The sequence below is a fragment of the Symphalangus syndactylus genome, chromosome X (genome assembly GCF_028878055.3).
Source record: "Symphalangus syndactylus isolate Jambi chromosome X, NHGRI_mSymSyn1-v2.1_pri, whole genome shotgun sequence".
NCBI lineage: Eukaryota > Metazoa > Chordata > Mammalia > Primates > Hylobatidae > Symphalangus > Symphalangus syndactylus.
Window position 1 is genome coordinate 101,590,738 of NC_072447.2, and position 25,469 is coordinate 101,616,206.

At 35.5% G+C, this 25,469-nt stretch overlaps 1 protein-coding gene across 3 annotated transcripts in view; it reads left to right on the forward strand.

Moving 5' to 3' along the window:
* DIAPH2 (diaphanous related formin 2) overlaps nt 1–25,469 on the forward strand; it is a 953,710-nt gene that overhangs the window by 375,090 nt on the left and 553,151 nt on the right. For all 3 annotated transcript variants that reach the window (XM_055269479.2, XM_055269480.2, XM_055269478.2), the window contains 2 exons: nt 12,765–12,866; nt 14,996–15,090. In XM_055269479.2, the coding sequence (XP_055125454.1) occupies nt 12,765–12,866; nt 14,996–15,090 (197 nt within the window). The remainder of the gene's footprint in view (nt 1–12,764; nt 12,867–14,995; nt 15,091–25,469) is intronic.

Sequence of the window (25,469 nt, forward strand, 5' to 3'; positions counted from 1 at the left end):
GTTCCAAATTTTACGTATTTACTTCCTGCTCTGTCTCTGTAGTTATAATCAGTTCTTAAGTTCAGATTCAAAGCATTCTGGGCTAAAAGCAGAGGCACACTTTGGTGGCAGCCATGAGGGAAGCAACAATGATCCCCCACAGAGATAGGACTGAAGTGGCTGGGGTGAAGTAAAGGCCAGCCTAATGGCGAGCATAGCGGGTTTGAAATAGTTTGCTAGGAAAAAGAGTCAGCAGGTTGCTGTCCTGATCCAGTCAAATACATTTGCCATCTGCGACTATTAGCGGTTGCTTCTTACCTGGGCTATTACCTTCTCTTTTATCTTCAATAAGTTTCTATTAAAACCTTCAATTTGTAGGATTTCTGATTGTTTTTTAACATAAGGCAGATTTCATTCTGTTCTTTATGAGATGTTTTTTACTTTGTACGGTAATAGCTCTATCCCCAGTCTACAGATTTCAGAAAACTAGTAAGAATTTTAGGGACCATATATTGAGGATCCACCAAACATTTGAGTTTTGCTTTGCCTTCAGATTTAGTGTTTAATCTTAAACATTGCGTTCATCTTATATATGCCTTTATAAACAGTATAGGACCCTCTATTATCTAACTCTTGGCTACAAAATTAGTAAGAGGTGCACAGTGGGCAATTACCCATTATTTTACTATAAATGGCTAGCCTTATGTTTTTGTTCTATATTGTTTGCAGTAATGTTATGAATGCTCTACAGCACTGAATATAGTATTAAACGGTAGTTCTCACAGAAGACAGTTTGTCATAGCTGAGCTGTTATCCAACAATTTTTTTTTTTAAGTTCTTAAAAGCTTACAGTCCAAACTGTTTCTGGCATTTAGTTGAATAAATACCTCATGGAAATTCATTGTTTAACTGAAGCTACCTAAGTATAATATATTTCATGATACACAAATGCACATGTGCGTGCATACACACACACACACACAACACACACAACAGTTGTGATTGTCAATGACTTAATATTAAACTGAGTTTACTTTTTGGATAGGTTTCATAACAAGTTGACTCCATTTACTTTGATAAATAGGTTACATGTTAAAATCAGGTTTATTTTCATAGATAATATCAACATGCTACTTGCTAACTGAAACGGACCTTGACGTAAAGCAGAGTATTAGACTCAAGAATGTGCACTTTCAGTAGAATATGGTTTCTGAGATCTGTTGCTCTAAGGCCCACAAGCTTTAAAATGACTACATGGTGTCCAAAAGCAATGAAACTAAGCTATGATGTGCTTGCTTAACATTTTATCTAGCTCAGTTCTGGACTTTTATTAGATTGAATTTTCTCTCTTTTGAAGACTCCAGTTTTTAATTGAATAAAAAATTTTTCTCTTCCTATTTTGCATATTCCAAGTCTTTGCCTGCCTTGGTTGTTTTCAGTGACCTGGCAGAATAGGTGTGTGTGTATAGCAAGCAAGAATACACTCATTTTTGGGCTGGACACAGTGGCTCATGCCTGTAATCCCAGCACTTTGGGAGGCTGAGGCGGGTGGATCACGAGGCCAGGAGTTCGAGACCAGCTTGACCAACATGGTGAAACCCCATCTCTACTAAAAAAAAAATACAAAAATTAGCTGGGCGTGGTGGCGCACGCCTGTAATCCCAGCTACTCAGGAGGCTGAGGCAAGAGAATTGCTTGAACCCAGGAGGCAGAGGTTGCAGTAGGCCGAGATCGCACCACTGCACTCCAGCCTGGGCAACAGAGTGAGACTCCGTCTCCAAAAAAAAGAAAAGGAATAACTCATTTTTAACTGCTTTTGATTTCCTTTTCAATAGCAGATTATTATTATTTTTTCTTTTCCCATCTTCTCTACCCCTGTGACACCTGTACCTTTAAAAGGGGAGAGAGGCAGTGGTATCTTATATTCATCTTAGTATTTATTATTTACATAAATAGTTTTAATTAATGCATTAAAATTCACTTATATATCCCTAGCACAGTGATAGATTTTACAAATATATGCAAGATCCTTGCCCTCAATGATACATCTAGTTCGTAATTGATTTAAAAATTAACGGAGTGTACCTTGAGGATCCTTTGTTCTTTCATAAAATCTCATTATTTTTCATTCCTATGAGCCCAATGGTTGACCAAGTATTGCCTTCAGTGTTAGATTCCAAGATTTGGAAGATATTATAGAGAGGGCTTTCATGGGTTACTGTTAACAATATTTGCACTTTCCTATTTGGGAAGTATTTATTGAGCTATTATATAGTGTTGTGTTATGTACTACAGAGCAGCTTTTCTAAACCTTGCTAATATTCGGAATTACCTGAGGAGCTCTTAAGAGGTACAGGTCCTGAGGCCCTACCTGCAGAGATTTCAGCATGCTAATTCAGTAGGTATGAGTGTGTTAGAATTCAGATCACAAGTAAATGAGAGAATAGGAGGGAAGGACAGGGAGATGGTGTCAGGCATTCTTCTGAGATGCTTAGTAGTATAACAGGATAATAGATTGAGGAGGAAGAGGGTAGTGAGTCTGTTCAGGAAACAAGAGAACTTAAAGCTTATTTGAATTTTATTCTCATATGTCTTTTTACATTTCCAAAATGGTCTGAAATATTACTTTTCTGCTTTCAAATAGAATGTCACCAACAGACTAAACTTGACTTAAAAAAAGAAACAAGGGGCCAGGCGTGGTGGCTCATGCCTGTAATCCCAGCACTTTGGGAGACTGAGGTGGGCGGATCACTTGAAGTCAGGGGTTCGAGACCAGCCTGGCCAACATGGTGAAACCCAGTCTCTACCAAAAATGAAAAAAAATTAGCCGAGCATGGTGGCAGGCGCCTGTAATCCCAGTTACTTGGGAGGCTGAGGCAGGAGAATGGCTTGAACCTGGGAGGCAAGGGTTGCAGTGAGCTGAGATCATGCCACTCCTCTCCAGCCTGGGCAATAGAGAGAAACTCTGTCTCAAAAAAAAAAAAAAAAAAAAAAAAAAAAGGAAGGAAATGAAATCTTCAGGTCCTCCCTATCTTACTCTTCTCAGAATTATTCTAATGTTTTGATCACCTGCAGCAGTATACAGTGATGTGGTTTCTGAACTAAAGAAAATTACTGCTGAAAGATAAAATTGAAACCAGTTGGAATCCAAATGGGGAAAACAGGGACAGTCTAACTCTGAATGTTTCCCATTGAGCTCAGCCAGCAACAAACAAATTGAGAGACTCAATAATATTTTTATGTGCATAGAATAAGAACTGTATTATATGAAATACAAAAGTCTGATTTATGTGTGTGTGTGTGTTTTTTCAGAACTTGCTCTTCATTTTATTATAAACCAGTGTATCCCAAGTGAAACATTACTGAGCACTGTAGCTGCTTATGAGCTCTTGTTCAACCCCAATAAGGATGGAATGGTAGAAACTAATTTTTTAATTTTATTAAAGTTGAGCTGCGTTTTCAGTCATTTTACATGAAAACATATATGAGACTATATGGAGAATAAAATAAAGGACAGTTACAGTTTTCGATGAGATAATTGATCCCTGTATGAATGACACATTCAAAAACCATGAGGAGTATAAATGTGTTTGATTATGTGTATCCTACTTGAAAAACAGAATGTCAACAATTATAGCAAGGAGCTTCTAGATCCTAATTTGCAGGGGGAGTGTTGAACATTTTCTCCTATTTGCAAAAGTGGAAGCAAGTATAAATCGACCTCAGTTGCAGAAGGAAGGGGATAAGGAATCAGACATTTATTGAGCATCTTGTTATGTCAGGGGTTTGGAAACTATGGTCTGCAGGCCAAATCTAGCTGACCAACTATTTTTGTAAACAAGATGTTATTAGAACACTTCCATCCTTATTTGTTTACTTACTGTTTCTGGCTGCCTTCACAATACAATAGCAGAGTTGAGTTGTTGCAACAAAGATGGTATAACTTGCAAAGCCTGAAATATTCACTATCTAGCCTTATATAGAAAAACTTCGCTGACCTTCTTTATGTTACTGGAGCTTTTACACATATGTGCCATTTCTTTCTCACAACATTCCTATGAAGCAGGTGTCATCAGCACATGGTATAAATAATCTAAATTTCCTATACTTCAAACCTGATGAATACATTTTTAATACCCACATTTTCAAAGACCTGAATCCCTACTTACATGATATCTAAAATTTGCCTCAACTGCTTTTCAAAGACTCTCCTGGTTGATTCTGGGAGTCTCTGGGAATGGAGGTGATCAGAAACTAATCAGCTAATGTTATTTGGCTTTGGATTCTTCCTCTTGCCTATGCCTTCTGTGAGCATATAGCTCCACTCTACGCAACCATTTTTTTTTCATCTGGCAACTCCTCTGAGCCCTTAGATTCCTGACATAATCTCCAACCCTCTCACTCCAGTTCTTTGTACGTAAGTTATATGGCTGGACTAGGTAAGTATGGAACACATACCCCACCCCCCTCAACACCATTGTTCCATCTCAAGTCTCTAGTCTTTATCTTCCCCTGCAACCATAAAAAATTAATAATACCCAGCACCTCCTGCAGCAATCACCAACCATCAAATTCAGGCAAATAAGGATACCAAGCCATGTATAATGAAAATAAACCACAGCTTTGAGTTAATATTCAGGAAGGCACAGCAAAACGCTTTGATTAGGGCCACAAGGAAGAACTCTGTGAGGAATATTAAAGTGCGGGTTATGCTCAGCGTCTCCATGGAAATTTTTTATCTTAAATTATTTAGTAATAATATGTAGGAGGCAACTGTGAGCCTCCTAGTCTGAAAAGTCCTACATTGTCAACTTGAGGTTGTGGCTACAAATATTTCAGGGTGTTACTTTGTTGAGTCTTTCTCAGCAAGGTTAATGTATTTAGCATTAAACTGAATTGTGTGTAGGATCTGCACCAAGCTGAGATGGACCATATCAAATCAGAAAAGCCTGTGTGTGATGAATGCCCAGACTGTATTCTCAACAAGAATTGTCCTATTGGCCTAGTGATACTGGTTTTTGTAGCATCGTAATTCCTACAGATATGCCTTTCTTGGTACTTCGTTTGATGCACTTAGCTCTTGGAGTTGATTGCTGGACTCACTGATTCGTGACAGGAATTCTGACATTTAAAATAACAGGAAGTTCTCTGAATAAATGGGATAGCCAGAAAAATGTCAGTTCATACTTAACAAAGCCAGAGACAACCAGTGGGTAAAGTGACTGACTTGAGCTTGAATAAGATAATTCATATAGGTTAAAGGTTAACAGGAAAGCACCTTGACAACCTCATTTGTCAAATATAGTCATGTACCACAAAACGATGTTTTGGTCAACAATGGACCGCTTATATGATGATGATTCCCTAAGATTATAATGGAGCTGAAAAATCCCAATTGCCTAGTGACATGTAGCCGTTGTAACATTGTAGTGCAATGCATTACTTACATGTTTGTGGTGATGTTGTTGCAAACATACTGTGCTGCCAGTAATATATAAGTGTAGCACATACAATTATGTACAGTACATAATACTTGATAATAATAAACAACCATGTTACTGGTTTATGTATTTACTATATTTTTCATTGTTATTTTAGAGTGTACCCTTGTTTAAAAAAAAAAAAAAGTTAACAGTAAAACAGCCTCAGGCAGGTCTTTCACATGGTATTCCAAAAGAAGTCATTGTTATCATAGGAGGTGACAGCTCCATGTGTGTTATTGCCCCTTGAAGACCTTCCAGTGGGACAAGATGTAGAGGTGGACGACAGTGATATTGATGATCTTGACCCTGTACAGGCCTAGGCTAATGTGTGTGTTTGTGTCTTAGTTTTTAACAGAAAGGTTTAAAAAGTAAAAAATTAAAATTTAAACAGGAAAACGCTTACAGAATAAGGGTATAGAGAAAATATTTTTGTACAGCTGTGCAATGTGTTTGTATTTTAAGTGTGATTACAAAAGAGTCAAAAGTTTAAAAAAAAACAAAAAGTTTATAATTACTATAAGCTAAGTTATTATTGAAGAAAGAACATTTTTGTGAATTTGGTGTAGCCTATGTGTACAGCCTATGTCTATAGTGGTGTACAGTAATGTCTTAGGCCTTCACATTCATTCACCACTTACTCACTGACTCACCCAGAGCACTGTGCAGTTCTGTAAGCTACCTTCATGCTAAGTGTTGTATGCAGGTAAACCATTTTTTATCTTTTATATCATAATTTTACTGTACCATTTCTATGTTTAAATATGTTTAGATATACAAATACCATTTTGTTACAATTGCCTACAATATTCAGTACAGTAACATGCTGTACAGGTTTGTAGCCTAGGAGCAATAGGCTACTAAACTGTGAGGTAGGCTATACCATGTAGGTTTGTGTAAGTGAACCCTATAATGTTCGCATAATGACAAAATCATCTAAAGAAGAACTTCTCAGAATGTATCCACATCATTAAACAAGATGTAAGTGTACTACTTTGAGGTAAAAACCATACTTCAGTTTTGGTATTTAAGTTACCACTTCAAACAAGGGAAATTCTTCCCTAAAACCTGTAAGACAACTTTATTTGTCCTTCCTAAAATATACATTACCTGCTGAGCTATTGAGGCCCATTTGAAAATACACAACATTAGCTATGCACGCTGTTAAACATAATGTTCTGGTGACATTTAGCAGTGTTCAGTAATTGGCTTAATGAACAGGTGTGCAAGTATATTAGTTATGCAGATGTTAATTTGCAGTAACATGTGCTTCCTGATTTGGGGTGTTCTTGTATAAACTACAACCAGTAAGATTTGTTCCTTAATTAGGAAATCACTACAAAGTATGTGTGTGTTATCCCTACCATTAGAACCATTAGTCTTGTTTAATGTGCTCTGAACTTCAGAAACATTCTTGGTAATGCCATTCCTATTGCTTCAGGTACTATGCAGGTGTCAGAATGAAATCTACCTTTCTGTGGGATGCCTTGGTTAGTGTGCAGCTGTAGGCAACATGGAGAGGGGAAGCTTCACAGCTGTAATATGTAGCATGTGCGAGGAGACAGAAATGGAATCTCTTCCTGCCTATTGCATCAGCTTTCCCTCCTAAGGTTTGGTAAACACATGTGTTATTCCTCACAAAACAGACTCGATAACAATTGAACACAAAATAGTGGTTCCTTACAAATGGATTCATCTTTACCAGCATTTTTAGTTATTCTTTTCCATATCGTTTGTAATTCCTGTCTACACTTGGCCCTTGGGATTTCCAAGGTTAAGTTTGTGAACTATAAAAATGGATGGGAATGTTTGTGTGATTTATTCCTATGATTTTTATTTTTATGTCAAAAACTAGGAAATTACAAAGGCTAATGTAGCAAACGCCCATCTACCAGCCACCCAAAATGAAGAGATGTTAACATTTAGTCATATTTACCCCAGATCTTTGCTTTTAAGGAAATAAAACATTAGAGTTAAAATGGGAGTTTCCAAGGTTCTACCTATTCCAGCATCAGATTCCTCCTCTTAGGCAACCACTGTCATTAACTGGTGAATATCTAGTCTATGTTGTTATAATTTTGCTACATATGTACTCATCTATCAACAATACACAAGATTAGTCTCTGTTTTATTTTTAATTTAGATGAATATTATACTGCATGTACCATTTTCCATAACTATAATTTTTCCGCTCAGCATTGTATTTGACATCAATCCTTGTTGAAATATATAGCTGTAGTACAATCACTGTAAATGCTGTGTGATATTACATTGTATTAATATACCACAGTTTATCCATTTCATAACCCCTGGGCACATGGGCTGTTTGTAACTTTTCTACTGTTATAAACACTGTTAGAGTGAACATTTTTGTCTCCTTGACCACTTGACCTACAAGCAGAAATGTTGGGCTATGTTTATGACAAGCATACCTTCAAATATATTAGATGTTGATACATGTGTTTTTTAAGTCATTGCTGAATGTTTACTGTCAACCATTGGCATAATCAAATTCTTCTTCGTATCTTCATCAATACTTGATATTGTGAGACTTAAAAAATTTTTCGATTTGATGACTATTAATGGTATTTCTTCAGTTATTTTTATTTGCATTTCCCTGATCACTGGTGAAGTTGAGCATGTTTTCATTACTAGCTATATGACCTTGGGCATATGATTAAATTTGTCCTTGATTTCCTCATTTGTAAAATGACAGTGGTTAATACCTATCATATAAAAGCGGTATAAAAATTAATGCCAGATACAGAGCAGATATGTAATAAAAATTTGATTTTGGTGGTGCTTGTGAAGATTGTATTCATGGTTACCAGTAGTAAAACTACTACCACTGCTGTTATTTTTGTTTTTTAATACTCTCATCTGTTGTGTATTGCATATGTATTTATCTATTTACCTAATCTTCTTTGCCCTTTTTTTCCATCAGGTTCACGTGATATTTCCAGAAATGCATAGATAAAGATGATGCAGAATACAGTAGAAAATAACAAAAAAAATCATTAAACCTATCACACGCAAAAACCAGAGTAGATTTCCCATACCTTTCATTGCCATTCTTGCACTCATTTTAATATTATCGTCATTAATTGAAATTAAAATATTGCATATTTCAACCAATGTGTTAAAAAATTATTTCCATGTAGCTGGAATCACCTCTGGAATTGTATCCACATGGATAAAATATGTATTTAAGTATATATGGATCACAATTCTTATATTTGTATGTTATATGTAAAAGAACAGTTGGCATTTACTTGTTAAATATACAAATATGTATGCGTGAAGTTACATGAATTTTCAGTGTGTTTGTTGACACTACTATTATTAGCTTTAATTACCCTGGCTTTGTATATAGTGTACTTTTTTGTTTGTTTGTTTTCCTGAGACGGAGTTTCTCTCTTGTTGCCCAGGCTGGAATGCAGTGGCACAATCTTGGCACACTGCAACCTCCGCCTCCCAGGTTCAAGTGATTCTCCTGCCTCAGCCTCTTGAGTAGCTGGGATTACAGGCACCCGCCACCACACCCGGCTAATTTTTGTATTTTTTAGTAGAGGCAGGATTTCACCATATTGGCCAGGCTGGTCTCGAACTCCTGACGTCAGGTGATCTGCCCCCCTCAGCCTCCCAAAGTGTTGAGATTACAGGCGTGAGCCACCGCACGTGGCCTGTATGTATTGTACTTAATAGCAAGGGATATCCTTTTAATTATCCTCATATTTCTTATAATATGATGCAACACATAATGTGATGCTGATTCAAAGATATGATGTTCCCTATATAAAACTATGCTTGCAATAAGAAAATGAGAATTTACTGAGTGATATACATGTATTCATCTAAGCTGTATTTTTATGGATAAAGAAAATTACAAATGTTAGGTACCTTTTGGGGATACTTCCATAATTAGTGGTTTACATATGACCATGCAGTATGGGTAGATATTTATGTGTTATGTACCATTGTATGCTCATGCTAGGCTAATTCATAGTAGGTGCTCAAGAAATATTTGGTAGATTAATGAATGTGATTCTGGCTATAGAAATCAGTCTTTCTCACTGAAATTTTTAGATAAAGTAGTTATACAAATTTTACTATGATTCATGGTTAGTTATCACTATGTAAATTATCCAATGTTACCCATTTAAAATATCTTAATACTTGCTACAAATTATAATATCTTGTCACATGTTCTGTGTATCCACTGGGATATCAGAAATTAATAGGAGATTCCTGAACATTGCCTATATTAAATTGGGGAAATAATATAACCATGTTTACTTTATTTATGCTGATAAGCATTTCTCAGTTGTAAAGGAATACATTTATAGTACAATTGCTTGTAAAAATCCATGTATTAAAGGAAATATAAGAATACTCAGTGGGCATTTTATCTTAGATAATGAGTATCTTGATATTAACATATCTTTAGTAATAATATAAATGTCTTTATTATTAGGATTATCTTCCTACAGACAGTATTTTATAATGTTTCATTATTATTCTATTAGCAGTGCCAATTTACACACTCAAATTAATTCCATATATTGGATTCAAACCCATTTGCAATATGTTTTTTCATTTGTACAGGGAAGGTCACATTTGACTGTAGGCCTCATTATGAATCTGAGGACCATAGGGCAATTGATGATAAAATCAATTCATGAAGTTTTTGTATCGAAACTTAAAAAAACTTTTTAGTTTCATCCAAGTAACTTCAAATAATTATAGAATTGCTATTTATTTAATGTTTTGTAACCATTAGAAACATACAGAATAAAAGTATCCTAGGATAAGTGACATTTTGAGGTCACTATGAAAGCAGGCAATTTTTAACATATGATGTGTTGAACACTGTAGGGATATTTGATGTCTCATTGCTGTTCTTTGAATTCTCTATTTATCTAAGCCTGTGGTCATGATCCCTAAGGAATGCTTTTAAAAACAAGAAGGCCAAAGGCAATAATAGCCACTGGTCTGTAATTATTTATCTTGGCAAAAAGCCTGGCTAGTTAGAGAACTGTTTTAAACTTGTTTTTCTCTAGTGATTCTCAGAAAAGCAGTACCCACTCATGGAATTCTTATCACTTTTCGAACCCAGGATTTAAGCCAAGTTGTATAACACAAGGAAAATATGTTGGGATTCAAGAAAGAAAACTATGAACTATAGATATTTAGGGCATCTAATCTTAATTTTAAACAATTTGTTCACTTGAAAAGGGGAGAGGCTAGACCATATTTTAATTTAAAAATGCAAAAATGTAAAGTCATTAAATGAGCATTATCTATTCCTGGGTTAGTCAGGATCCTGTTAGTTTGCAGAACCATCTTTATAGGTCCTTCATGGCACAGCATGTTTTTCTTATATGTACTTGGCTAATTAGTCTCCCATAGTGAATTTTAAGTCATATTGAGAGATTAGGAAAATTTTCTTGACTATTTCCTTGACTGGGTTCAAATTAGTGAATGATTCTAGAAGTAATTTCAATATGATTCAGATATTTCACATTTTATAGTCAAAGGGAATGACTATTGGACTGTCATTTTCTTGTATACAGTTGTCTTAAGCTGGAACTGGCTTGACAGTTAGAATAAATTAAAATGTTGATTATTGCATATGAAAGACTCTGTGCTCTTAGATCCTTTGAAGAATATTTGAGATATGTTTTAATATATTTTAAAACATATTTAGAAATATATACAGATAAATATCAACATAAAATATATTCTTTTAATATATTTTAAGAGAAATACATTAAAAGTCACTTTTCTTCCAGTAGTAGCAATGACTGTTGTGTTGAATCCACATGGCAAACTGCTTGCCATGTCTCATAAGATCATAATTTTTAAGTATAATTATCCATTCTCCTTAGACTGCACATAACTTTAGATTGGCCAGTCTGGTAAAATTTAGCACTGTTAGGAGTTAATTATCCAGGTAATTTATTAATATCTGGTATTTCTGTAGTATGCTCATTTAATTTTTCTATATGTTGTACCATTAAAACAAAGGAAGTCTTAATGGACTTCCAATATTTTGATGAATTCTGTAGAATGTTGCTTCCAAGACGGTAACATCTATGAACATATTCCCTAAGTAAAAGTGTACTGTGGTTTTATGTTGCCTTTTCTCTTAAAAAAATGAATAATGCATTTGTGGTCTTCTTAACAAAGATTAGATGAATTAAAATAATATCATTATTGCCTCAAAATGAAGTTATCTTTTTAACATTGATAAAGCAGCAGCATGATTATGGTCATATATGAACCAGTGATGTAATTAAGCAGCATGAATTTGGGGGCAAGGACCTAATACTCTACTTGACTGAAAAAGTACTGGCTTTACTTTTCTCATATTTTCTGATGGCCCCATCACTTATAACCCTGTTTTTATATTGGAAAAGGTAAACTGCCAACACTTGAGTACAACGGTAGCTATAAAATTTCTATACCGGAGGGGTTTGGAGATTTAACTTAATGCTTTATTTTCATAGCAGACAGCCACATTGTTTTTGGGGCTGGCCTACTTGGGGAGTTGGCTGATGGAGGTTATGGAAGGCTAAAGCCACTCCTTGGCACTGCTACTCCTTACCCTTTCAGCCCTTTAAACTATTTTTAATTATGCTGTTACCTTCTAAAGAAAGCAAAGTAAATCTTCTTTCTGTTCTAAGGAAGCAAATAGTATTTTTCAAATAGCGAGGGATACAAAGCTAAATTACTCAAAAGATCACATTGCTGAGTTTGTTTAATTACATGTATGCAAATGGTGCTACTGTTGTACAAATTGCAAATGGTTCATAACTATTCTTCAAAACAGTCTCAGCAGGAATTTTTATATGGCAACCTGTTTAGCAGTTAAACTTACCTTAGGTGCTTTAAAGCAATTTCACTGAATTGTTTAAATTTTAGCATATTTTGAGAGAAATGCATGTCTTCCTTTTCCCTCAATTAGTTCAGATTAGTGAGGTTGTACTATATGTTTAATTCCAGTACTGCTGTAGGTACCTGGTAAAGCAGTAATTAATGTTGCATATTAGGTGAGAAGGAGCAATTGATTTTTGGTTCTATTTGGCTTATCTTTTCTGCTTAAGTGCTGATATTTAATTTGTAGTGAAAACTCTAAACAGCTCTGTATTTTTATGTTTATCCTCTTCCTTGAACTAATGAAATAAACACATTTATTGATTTCAGAATGAGCTTTATTAATGTAGTTAATATGCCTTACTAATGTTATTCCGTGTGCTTGGATTAGTACCCTTATTGTTTATGAATCAACATTTTTTCTTTCAGTTCAAAAGAATGCAGAAGCATTAGAAGAAAAGAAGACTGTGCCTACAAAGAAGAAAGTGAAAGAACTGAGAATTTTGGATCCCAAAACAGCTCAGAATCTGTGTATGTAATATTTTCTTCGTAGGATTGGTATAGGTAATGGTGAGAGGGGTGGGAGCTGTTTAATGCATTTAATGAAAGTTGTAACCTTTTTAAACAGGCATATTTAGCATCTTCTAGAAACAAAATTCTGTGTAAACATGATTTGGTTGCCTTTTTGTCACTTAGCCAGTATGGAGAAAATTCTAATTCAGCCTCTGTCAGGCCAGATGAAACTTGGGAATAGTAAAGATTTGGAAAGTAATGATAATAAAACACTGTTAGAGGACATAGTGAAACATAAGGCAGAATTGACAAAAAGGGATTTTTTTTTCCTTCTGTCTAGACCTGGGATTGATAGTTTTAGAGTATTCACTAGTTACATTGGACAAATCCTTCTACTGCTGTTCCTTTATGTCTGAAGTAATTTGTGATGTGGGCTACTTAAATTGTTAACCTTAACTGCATTTAAAAACTGGTTAGTGAACCTTGAAGCCTTTAACAAACCAGTCAGCCATTAAGTATACTTTTTCTAAAGCAGATGGACAGTTAAACCCATCTTCATTTATGTAAGCCTTTAAGTTTTAACATATTCTTCCCTCTGTCTTGAAATCAGAATTTTTGTTCTGTCACTACAGTAGACTGTTTAGATTTTGCTGATACTAAAACACTATGCATCAGAAATTTCCACACATCAAGCATTTCTAATTGCACAGTAATACCATGGGAGTTTATTTTGTTAAGGAATGTGGTGTAGGGAATCATTACAATAAACAAAACATCATTCTCATGTCAGTGGAAATGTTGCTGTCAGAGAAGCAGTTTACCAGTAGCTGTTGTGAATGTGTACATTGCTTATTTGATAGTACATTTTCAAAGTTGACGTTCAGTACTTTTCTTTAAAACACAGTAGGATCTCAATTGCTGGTTGATTTCTGTCAACATTATTCTTTTAGATTGTGGAGATCTCATTTGGTCTTATGTATAAGGTAATCATTTGCCTATAGAGTGAGGATTTTGTTTTCCTTTGGTGTGGCTGAAGGCATATAGACCTTTTCATGAAAAAAAAAAAAAAAAAATTCTTAGAAGTGTTCAAGTTCTGGGTGCCAGGCATGGTGACTCACACCTATAATCCCAGCACTTTGGGAGGCCAAGGCAGGTGGATCACCTGAGGTCAGGAATTCAAGACCAGCCTGGATAACATGGTGAAACCCCGCCTCTACTAAAAATACAAAATTAGCCGGGCGTGGTGGCGCATGCCTGTAATCCCAGCTACTTGGGAGGCTGAGGCACGAGAATCGCTTGAATCTGGGAGGCAAAGTTTGCAGTGAGCCGAGACTGCACCATTGCACTACAGGCTGGGCAACAAGAACGAAACTCTGTCTCAAAAAAAGAAAAAAAAGAAAAAAGAAATGTTCAAGTTCTGGTGATAGAACACATCTGTGTTCTTTAAAAAATATGTTTAATGGAACATGTTGTTGCAAGTACCTTCTGAATAATTGTTAGCTATTCTAGGTTTAATTTGCTGAATTATTCTAATATGATACGATAGATTTCCATTTAAGAAAAAGTTGGCAGGGGAAATTGTGAGTCAATATATAAAGTAAGTAATAGTGTACCACAGGAATAGAAGCAGGAATGCAGAGCACACTGATGATTTAGGCACTTTAATTTTTTTCTTATGTGGGAGAATTGCAGAGTAGATGGATATGATTTTTTATTTGGTTATTTTATTGTGTTTCCTGAGAAATACTGTGTTGGATGCATCTGACAATCTCTGCACTAAATTCTTCATTGAATAAAAAGGTCAACTTGAAATAAAATCTCTCAAGTTTTCATGGGTCATTTTGTGTTATCATCCTAATCTAAAAGGCATAAGCATGTAGTCATGAGTGCTATTAGTAGGAATTTTATTTTGTGTGTAAATATGCACTAGCTATAAACATTAGAGCCCGAGAAAATAGGCCATTTTGTCTAGATGGATAGAGTGAGTAGTCTATCAAATGGAACAACTTTTGTTTGTTCATAATTCTGTATATTAGTATTAGTGACAAATTTCGTATTTTGAGTCTATGAAATGAAAATCAGGCATTTATTAGGACTTTAACATGTTGATGCTGTTCTACTTGTAATAAAATCAAATTTTATTTTAGCCATCTTTCTGGGATCATATCGCATGCCATATGAAGAGATAAGAAACATTATTCTGGAGGTTAATGAAGACATGCTGAGTGAGGCTTTAATTCAGGTAAGTTGGATATTTTCCTTTTGAAATTCATTTTCACAGATTTTTTTGGGCTATTCTCAATGGAGTTGTAAGAAAATTCGCTTCTATAATTAGATTTTTAAGAAGACATTGAGTAGTTTAATAAAATCAGGAATATCTAGCTGTGTTGATAGTAAGAGGACTCAGTATAGAAAATCTAGGTTCTAATCTGTTTCTGCCACTTATAAGCTATATATCCGTTTCAGTATAAGCATATGCATATATAGACATATCATTGTCCATTATTCACTGTACATACAATTACATGTACTTCATCACCAAAATGGCTGCATTAAGTATATATCGTTCTTACCATTTTATGGGTGAAAGAGCTGAGGGGTCAAGAGGTTAAATAGCTTGCTGAAAATTAGTGGGTATTTAACATACCCATTGTTAAGTTGAGTATCTAACTTTTACCCAACTCTGTTTGGGTACATAACATGTATTGCTGATTATGTCCAGCACTTTCTGTATTTTTTATTTCATTGAATCCTACAGTAATCCTATGAGATAAGTACTATTATTGTCATTTTACAAATAAGGAAACTGAGGTTTAGAGAGATTGCCCAATTTCACAAAGATTGTAAGTGGTGTAAGTGGCGTAAGTGGCAAAGTACCAGAACTAGGATTCAAAACAATGTCTTGACTCTAAAGCTGTTATATTATTCTGCCTTCCACGAACAAACTGTTTAATCTTTCTAAACCTCTATTTTCTCATTTGAAATTACAGGGTCATTGTGAGCTTTTAACCAAATAAAGTGCTTTGTATAATAAAGGACTATACAGATCTAACACATTATTTGAATTATTGGTATGTCTGGCCCTGTCTGGTTTAATTTTTGAAAGGAATAACTGTAAAGATTTTTGGGGAAGGGTGTAGTCATTATAGTTTTTTCTGTTTTTCTTTATTTTGTTGTTTTTTGTTTTTGAGCCATGAGTTGGTTTTGAGTTTTAGAAAACATCAAATAGGGCCGGGTGTGGTGACTCACGCCTGTAATCCCAGCACTGTGGGAGGCTGAGGCAGGCAGATCACGAGGTCAGGAGATCGAGGCCATCCTGGCCAACATGGTGAAACCCTGTCTCTACTCAAAATACAGAAAAATTAGCTGAGTGTGGTGGTGCGCATCTGTAATCCCAGCTATTCAGGAGGCTGAGGCAGGAGAATCACTTGAACCTGGGAGGTGGAGAATGCACTGAGCCGAGACCGTGCCACTGCACTCCAGCCTGGCGACAGAGTGAGACTCTCTCTCAAAAAAATGAAACAAAGCAAAACAAAACAAAAACATCAAATAGTTAAATAGCTTATGCTATAACTTTAACAATTTTGCCATATTCCCTGCAAACTCTCTAAATCTCAGAGAACCTGCATATATAATTTGAGCAAGTGATGTCTCTGTGGAAGCTCCTCTATTTTGGATTGTAGGCTTACATTAAAGTTTACCTCATATATATGTCTTAAATCTAGGCATGATTTTTAAAAATAGGACTAAAGTGTAATAAGATGACCTATGTCATCTCTTCCTTGTTTTTAGACCTCCATTCCCTTTTCTAAGCCTTTATCTCTTTATCTTTTTCATGTATCTGTACATTTTACCCATATCCTGCTTTACCCACCAATTTTGTGCCTTCTGTTTGCTGAGGACTTTTTCAAAGCCAACTTGCTTTCCTTCTCAGTACCAGATACTCTAAAGTTTCTTCTCAATCCTTACCCTGTTTGATCAAAACCCATTTTCTTAGTTTTGCTTGTGGGAAGAAAACAGTTTAACATGTAGTATAATATACATAATTGGAATTGTGCTACTTGGGTATGGGTGTAAGGCCTAAGTGGTGAGTAACTCACCTGAGTTATTAACGTTAGTATTGCTTTTATCTAGACAAATCAAATGTCTGAGTATCTTCTGGTAAGGAGGATGGATGCTCCTGGGTAGAAATAATTACATGATTTTCTAGTCCCCAAGAGAGATGGCTTCCCTCTGTCAGGAGAAAAGACTATAATCACTAGCACCTTTTTCTCCCCCCAATTCCAGAACATTTGTTTCAGTGATGGAAAAGTAACATCAATTTGCCATTCATTTGAGCTGTTTACCGTTTATGTCTAATTACCATGTTGCACATCGATAATGCATGGCATTAAATGTGTATCATCAGATTAACTTTGTTGTAAGTTCTATTTGATTACAGTGCTAAACTCCATCCATGCATAATTATAGTTTTTTGCTCATGTAGCATGGTTGTCTCCTCATAGCAACAAAAACAACAAACAACAATTAAGGATACATCACTTCCCAGAACTTGAATTAACAGTAGTAGTATTTTCTCTTCCAGTATGGGTCAATAGGCTCTTGCTGGGCAGACAGCTAATAGAATTTAGTTAGTTGGCAGGATAATTGTCTTACTTAAAAAAAAAAAAAAAAAAAAAAAAAAAAAAAAAAAAAACAGAAAAACTTTTATTTAATCAGCAAGATCCAGCTCCAGGTTATTAATAAATATCAATTTTCATTTTATTTCAAAACATCTAAATTTAAGTTAGAAAATGAGTTCTTTATGTGGGAAAAATTGAAATGGCCTAAAATACTTGCAGTAGCACGTAGAAACATTTAAAAGTACACCATATCCTGAGGCTGTTGAGGAGTTTTTAATATATGTAATTATGAGTTACTGTCAAATAATGTGTACTAAATTTTGGTGACTTTTAGAATCATTATTCTAGCTTTCAAAATTTGTTTCAGTATAATTGAATTTGATCTATTGAGAGAAAAATCTAAGACCAATCAGTCATTGCTTTTTAGGATATCAGTGGTAAAACAGAAATATGTATAGACACACATATAGAGCATTGACAGAGTAATGAAACGAGCGGTTTGAAAAAAGTGATGCATGTGTGAAGGGAAAAATAAAAGTATGTTCTATTTGAGATCCTTAGTGCATGCAAATGATTCTAGGTAGGGAGTTTATACTTACATTCTTAAGGAATATGTGAAAAAAAGATGATCAACATAAAATATAGTATATTATTACTGCAGAATAATTTGTAAAGATATGATAAAGCATAGGTTGGTAAGCTGGAGTTCAAAGCCCTCTTTGGGGACCCATGGAGAGAATTCAGGGGGTCCTGAACTTTTTTGTGAAGAATATTACATCTTTATTTTCATTATCTTCTAATTAATATTTAGCATATTATTTAAGAGTGTAGGCAACAGACCAAAGTATTAACAGTACCTCTAAGTTTTTCACTAATAGAAATAATAAATATTTTCATATCACATTATAGTTGTGGCAGAGATCTTAAAATACTGTTACAGTCATTAATGCTTCAAAATTACAGTACTTATTAGAGCTGTGACTAGAAATTATTTTTAATGCTTTAATCAAGAACTTCTATCATTATATCACTATTTTGGTAAATATGTTGATAACTATTTAAATGTAATTGGTATTTTATATAATCCTATTTATTTTATTTTATCCTGATACAGAGGTTCACAGAAGGTGAACTGTAGGTTAGGGTGGGCTGTGGTTAAGGTAGTCTTCCTGGAAGAAGTGTTCTAGACTTTGAAACACTAGTAGGATTCAGTTAGAGAGGGCTAGGATAGGAGAATGGTGGCCAAAGGCTTGAGGTATATAAAGGATAGTGTCTTTATTTTTCTGGTATAGATAAGCCATCATATAGGGTAGCAATGAGAAAGAGCACATAAAAGATTAGTAGCTTGGTGGTGGTCATATTTTAGAGGCACACAGATAGCAAATTGGTGACTCACAGGCATTCACGCTCTCTACCTCTCACTTTCTCTCCCTCACTTCTGTTTTATTTGGCCTTTCTAGTGCCTAATCAGTGAAATTTTAATGTCACACACTCTCCAGTTTGCCACAGGTGCCACCACTCCCTATTGCATTTTACTTACTCTGACTCATTCCTAACCCCTATATACACCAGAAGTTTTGATTCCTGGTAGACAACATGAATGCTGAGCTATTGAGTTTGGTCATGGTCAAATTGTGTGCTTAGGAAAGGTACTCTTAGCTGCAGTATATCAGATGGCTTGATGTAAAGAGACTCGACATAAGGAGATCATTGCAGTTTCAAGCATAAGGGACATCATTGCAGTTTCAAGCATAAGGTGTAATAAAGCCCTGAATATTTCAGAAGTAGGAGAAAAGGGAATTTGGGTAAATAAGGAATTTTTAAAAAATGATTAATTGAAAAATCCTGGTGGTAGAGATAATGGTTGTAGCCCTGACACAAAGAGGCAAATCAGGTAGGGGAGAAAATACTTTCAGGGCAAGGGAGAAAAATTTTACAAAAAACATTACATTGGAAAATGTATTGGAGGTCAGAATAGAGGCTGAGACTGAAAATAAGGATTTTTGGAGTCCTTTACAAAGAAGTGATGGTTAGAATATCAGGACCAATGGAGTTCTTAAGTTTCCTCATGAAAAAAGTAACAAATGGAAAGTTAAGGACTGTATATCTCGGGACCGTACATGTCAAGGGGATGGGAGCTATTAGAGAAATCAGAGCAAAAGGAGTCAGCATATCAGAGAGATGGCCAGGATGCTATAGTGTATCATCAAAGCCAACACAAGAGGCTTTTAAGGAGTGGTGAATAAGAGAATGAGATTGGGAGAAGAGATATTTCCTTCGATATGTCAGATTATAATGACTTATTTAGTTTAAATAGTTATTTTTCTATAGTTTTTTCTTGAAACAATCTACACTATATACCAGACACCTGTATTCCTTAAGCAACTGTTGTGTTTATTCATGGTATTTTGGTCTCTGTCTCTCTTATAAGGGACATCTGCATTCCTACTGGGCGTGCAACTGTCTGGTGTCCTATCTATTGTTCTTCTTCCACTTGTATTTTGTTTGTTTGTTTGTTTGTTTTGTTTTTGACATTTCCTTCCTCCTTTCTTCCTTCTCTCCCTCCCTCCTTCCTTCCTCTCTTCCTGCTACTTTCTCTTACATTCTTTCATTCCCTTCCTCCCTCATTCCCTTCTTCCCTCCCTCCCTTCCTCCTCTCCTCCCTCCCTTCTTTTCTTCCTTCCTTCCTAAGTAAATTCTTTCTCTGATGAAAGACCTTAATTTTCCTTAATAATACCTGAGGTGAAATACAGCTCCTGGATGCCTCCAAACCTGGAAACTACAGAAATACCTCCATAGATGTTTCTCTACAATGCATACATGGCAATATGCCAGCTTGCTTCTATCCCCCACAATCCCCCTCCCCCACCCCATCAATAATTTCTACATATATTGGCTGTTTTACTTTTCTGAAGCCCATTTGAGTAACCAGCACTGTACTCAATGTGTGGTATTTATAGGTTGCCACATGATTATGTTTTCCCAAATGTGATTTTTTATCTCAAAACAGATTATATGATCTATGTAACTTATTATTGGATACCGACAGAATAATCAGAATGACATGAAGATCATCCAGTCCATTCCCCTGATTCCAGGCAATGCTACACCTAAGTCATCAAAGATAGATGGGTATCTATTGATTCTGCAGGGAAAAAAGATTCTTCAACTTCCCTCAATTAACCAGTTCTAGAATATAATTATTCTTATAGTCAGGAAGTTCATACATGTGTAACAGTAGAGCTCGTTTTTGTCTCCTCAATCCATATTTGTAATCACTGATCTATTTACATGGCTATCGACCATCTATATTTTATGCAGGCTTGTGAGTCTGCATGTGTGCGTGCACTTTACGAGGGTTGATGACTTTAGAAGACTACAAGTATATCAATTAAGGCTATAATGGCATTAGTATTGTAGAATTTGAAAACATTTTTCTCTTAAATAGCAACTTGTATTCACCATGTTCATTTTCATAATTCTTTAGGGAAAATGAAACAGTAGCAATGACAGTAACAATCATAAAACATTTCTTTCTTATTTCTCATCATGGTGGAATAATTATGGCATGCTTTTGCAGTCTGAAAATTCTTTTATCTATGAGCTGCTCTTCTTTTGCATCTTTTGCTCTTAAATAGTTAGGTGATTAAAAAAAATTTTTTTTGTTTTTTTCTTTTATTGAAGTTTCATTTGACCCTTGTTTGCTACTTTCAGTCTATTATTATAATTACACATATTCCAAGCAAATGTTATCACTACTTATTTTTATTCTCTCTATGTCTATTACTGATTAATGCCACTATTTTCATTTGTCACCATCACCAGCTGTGTTGTTGTTCACAGAGAAAGAAAAGGTAGCTTTAAACAATTAATTTTTTCTTATACTAATTGGATTGTGCAAAATGTTTTTAAAATATAAAAAATTGAGCCTATGGCCGGGCATGGTGGCTTACGCCTGTAATCCCAGCACTTTGGGAGGCCAAAGCGGGTGGATCACATGAGGTCAAGGAGTTTGAGACCAGCCTGGCCAACATGGTGAAACCCCGTCTCTACTAATAATACAAAAATTAGCTAGGCATGGTGGTGCACGCCTGTAATCCCAGCTACTCAGGAGGCTGAGGCAGGAGAATCGCTTGAACCTGGGAGGCAGAGGTTGCAGTGAGCCGAGATCGTGCCATTACACTCCAGCCTGGGCAACAAGAGGGAAACTCCATCTCCAAAAAAAGAAAAAAAAAAAAAATCGGCTGGGCGCGGTGGCTCATGCCTGTAATCCCCGTACTTTGGGAGGCTGAGGCGGGCGGATCACGAAGTCAGGAGATCGAGACGATCCTAGCTAACACGGTGAAACCCCGTCTCTACTAAAAATACAAAAAATTCGCCGGGCACCTGTAGTCCCAGCTACTTGGGAGGGTGAGGCAGGAGAAAGGCGTGAACCCGGGAGGCGAAGCTTGCAGTGAGCCGAGATCGCACCACTGCACTCCAGCCTGGGTGACAGAGACTGTCTCAAAAAAAAAAAAAAAATGAGCCTATTTACATTTTTAGCAAAACGTAAGTCTCACTAACAGTTCAGTAAGATGCGATCTCAGAAATCATATTTTATGCTGCCTTGGACACTTTAAACCATGGTAGAACTTCATTAAAATTTTGATTATTTCATACTATATCCATTGGGTCTATTGAAATTAGATAATGGTCAGGGTAGAATAGGAATTTCCTCGTAAGTATAAAACTAGGGGCCGGGTGCAGTGGCTCGTGCTTGTAATCCCAGCACGTTGGGAGGCCGAGGAGGGAATATCACTTGAGGTCAGGAGTTTGAAACCAGCCTGACCAACATAATGAAACCCTGACTCTACTAAAAAAAAAAATACAAAAATTAGTCAGGTGCGGGGGTGCACGCCTATAGTCCCAGCTACTCGGGAGGCTGAGGCAGGAGAATCGCTTGAACCCGGGAGATGGAGGTTGCAGTGAGCCAAAATCACACCACTGCACTCCAGCCTGGGCAACAGAGCGAGACTCCATCTCAAAAACAAAACAAACAAAAACAAGTGTAAAACTTGGTAAGTGGCCTATTTTTCCTTATATAAACTTCCAAAATCTGAACTGGGAAATGAAAAGCAAAGTTATACCATAACCCCTACTCTAAGTACTAGCTGTGAGGCTACTTCTAGACAAAAAGCATTAGACACTTAGCCTAAGAGATTCAGGGTACAGGAGTCAAGGCTATAATGTCCTTGATGGAATTATCAGAGAGATAGAGAACAATCATGATTTCCTCCCCCAGCTAGCTCCCTATTCATTTTTTGTAGCATACAAATTTGTTTTAAATCCAAAGCTTATTGGCTAGTCATATATTTAACAAATTATACACGTTTGTAATTGATCATATCTATAAAACCACTTTCTCTTGTGTACTAAAGAGGTAATCAAAACCTTTCCTTCTATACATAAGGAATAAATCTTTACATTCTTTTTGCAAGGTTCTATTATAATTCTAGATATCCTCCTATGTAAAATAGAAATGTACCTAGTTATTAAATCTTTTAAAGACTTGTGATAGTTATAGTATAATCTAACATAATATAATATAAAATTTAACATGCTATGGCACACTTTAACATAGTATAATAATGGGTATAACATAATGGTATTTTAACTAATCTCTTTAAAATATTTTAGGGAGGCAGGAAGAAATACACAAGGGAAATTTAACTCTTTTAATTTCTTAAACTCAGTGGTAGACACGTAGATTCATTGTCTTTGTATCCATCTTCGTGTCTTAAATATTACACAATGAATAAATTTAAAAGTATTTAGCAAGTGCTGAAAGCATATGCTTAAATCAGGTTTCCTCTACTTTGGCACTATTGATGTTTTGGGCCCATTTTCTCTCTCTTTTTTTATTTTTGACTGCTGTCCTGTACATTATAGGATGTTTAGCAGTATCTGTGGCTGTACCCACTGGATACCAGTAGCAGCTCCACCACCAGTTGTGACAACCCAAATTGCCTCTAGACTTTGAAAAATCTCCTCTGGGGTGCAGAATTTTCCCTGGCTGAGAACCATTGTCTTAAGAATTACTTTTATTTCTGAAGTACATGTAGTAAAGTTTCAGAATTTAATATGCTCCCAATCATTTGCTTTTATTTTCTGTGTTTATTATAAACTTCATGACAGGTTTTGGACATTTAATTAGAATAGGTCCAAACAAAATGATACCATACATTTACAAATTCTATATCCCAGGAATGGAAAGTATTCATGTTAAGCTCTGATTCTGACAGAATGCATTCCCATTACATTGCAAATACCACTAGTCAAGCATTGCTTAAAGTACAGGTCATAATTATTTTCCAACTGTGGATACAGGCAATCATATCAGTGTGAATAGGCTTTTTTTTTTTCCTTTACCACATAGTATTTACATTTATAGTTTAATAGTGCTAAGCAATTCACTTTACACCATTTTTAAAAACTTATTTATTTTTGTTTTGTTTGTTTTTAAATATGTCATTTAGATAAATCAAATAATATCATGGTAATGACTTCTTCTCTGAAGTGAAGAGAGCTGGATCTGAATCCCAGCTCTGCCACTCACCAGCCATATGAATGGGAGAAAGTTACCTAACCTCTCTGAGTCCATTTTCTTTTATCTTTTAAATAGCTAGTAAGTTTATTGAACGGATCAAATTAAATAACACATGAAAAAGTCCCCTAGCACATTGCTGGTTACATGATAGGCACACGAAAAATGTCTTTTCCAGTGAGTAGGAACAGTACAGTTACAATTGATATTTTGAAATATTTTCCTTCAAAACTTACAATTGAATAGTCAGCCCTCGGTTTTCTATGTTAATGGAAAGAATTATCAGCAGGGTGATAATTCTCCTGGGGCTTCTTCCTTTCTCTGTACTGTCTGAATCCCAGAAATAGAGATATCAAATAGGGACAAAGGAAGTGTCCAGGAGTAGTGTACTATTTTTGAGGGGACTATTCAGAAACCTCACTTTAACCCCTTTGATCTTTATTTTTCGGGCTTTACGTTGTATTTTAGTTCATTTGCATGCTGACAAGAGAAATGTAGTCTTCAGAGTAGACAAATATAATTGAATGACGATAAACTAGTAAGGGGCCTCTAGATAAAGAAATCAAAGGAATGTTAAAGCAAGAGCTGCTTTGGGGGGACTGCAGTAGGTGAGAATGAGGACTCTAGAATGCCATCAAAACCTTTTAATATTTATACATATTCTATAGATTTTTTAATATTCCACTTAAATAAATGAAACAAAAGTTTATCCATCAATTGTTTCCAACAGCTTTAATGTGTTATTGGATTTATATTACTGTAAATTATTCATGTCTTTGGTGTTGTAAAATTTAGCTTTCAATGTTTGTATTATTATTAAAAACTGAAATGAGGCTATCATAATTTGAGGTCCTTAAGGCAAGTGATCTGAAAATGTTTTAGGAACCTGGTGTTTTTGTATTTGCATATTTTTTGTTTAGATTTTGTTTTATTTTAGTATACTGAGTAATATCAGAATCATATATTCTATATTTAGAATCATTGGCCGGGCGCGGTGGCTCACGCTTGTAATCCCAGCACTTTGGGAGGCCGAGGCGGGCGGATCACGAGGTCAGGAGATCGAGACCACGGTGAAACCCCGTCTCTACTAAAAATACAAAAAATTAGCCGGGCGTGGTGGCGGGCGCCTGTAGTCCCAGCTACTCGGAGAGGCTGAGGCAGGAGAATGGCGTGAACCCAGGAGGCGGAGCTTGCAGTGAGCCGAGATTGCGCCACTGCCCTCCAGTCTGGGCGACAGAGCGAGACTCTGTCTCAAAAAAAAAAAAAAAAAAAAAAAAAAAAAAAAAAAAAAAAGAATCATTTAGAATATATGAGAATATTTGAAATCATAGCTATATAAAATTATCAATAATATGAATGAAATTGTGTCTTTTTAGTTCGAGTATTACTAGAAAACATTTTCCAGAAAACGAAGTA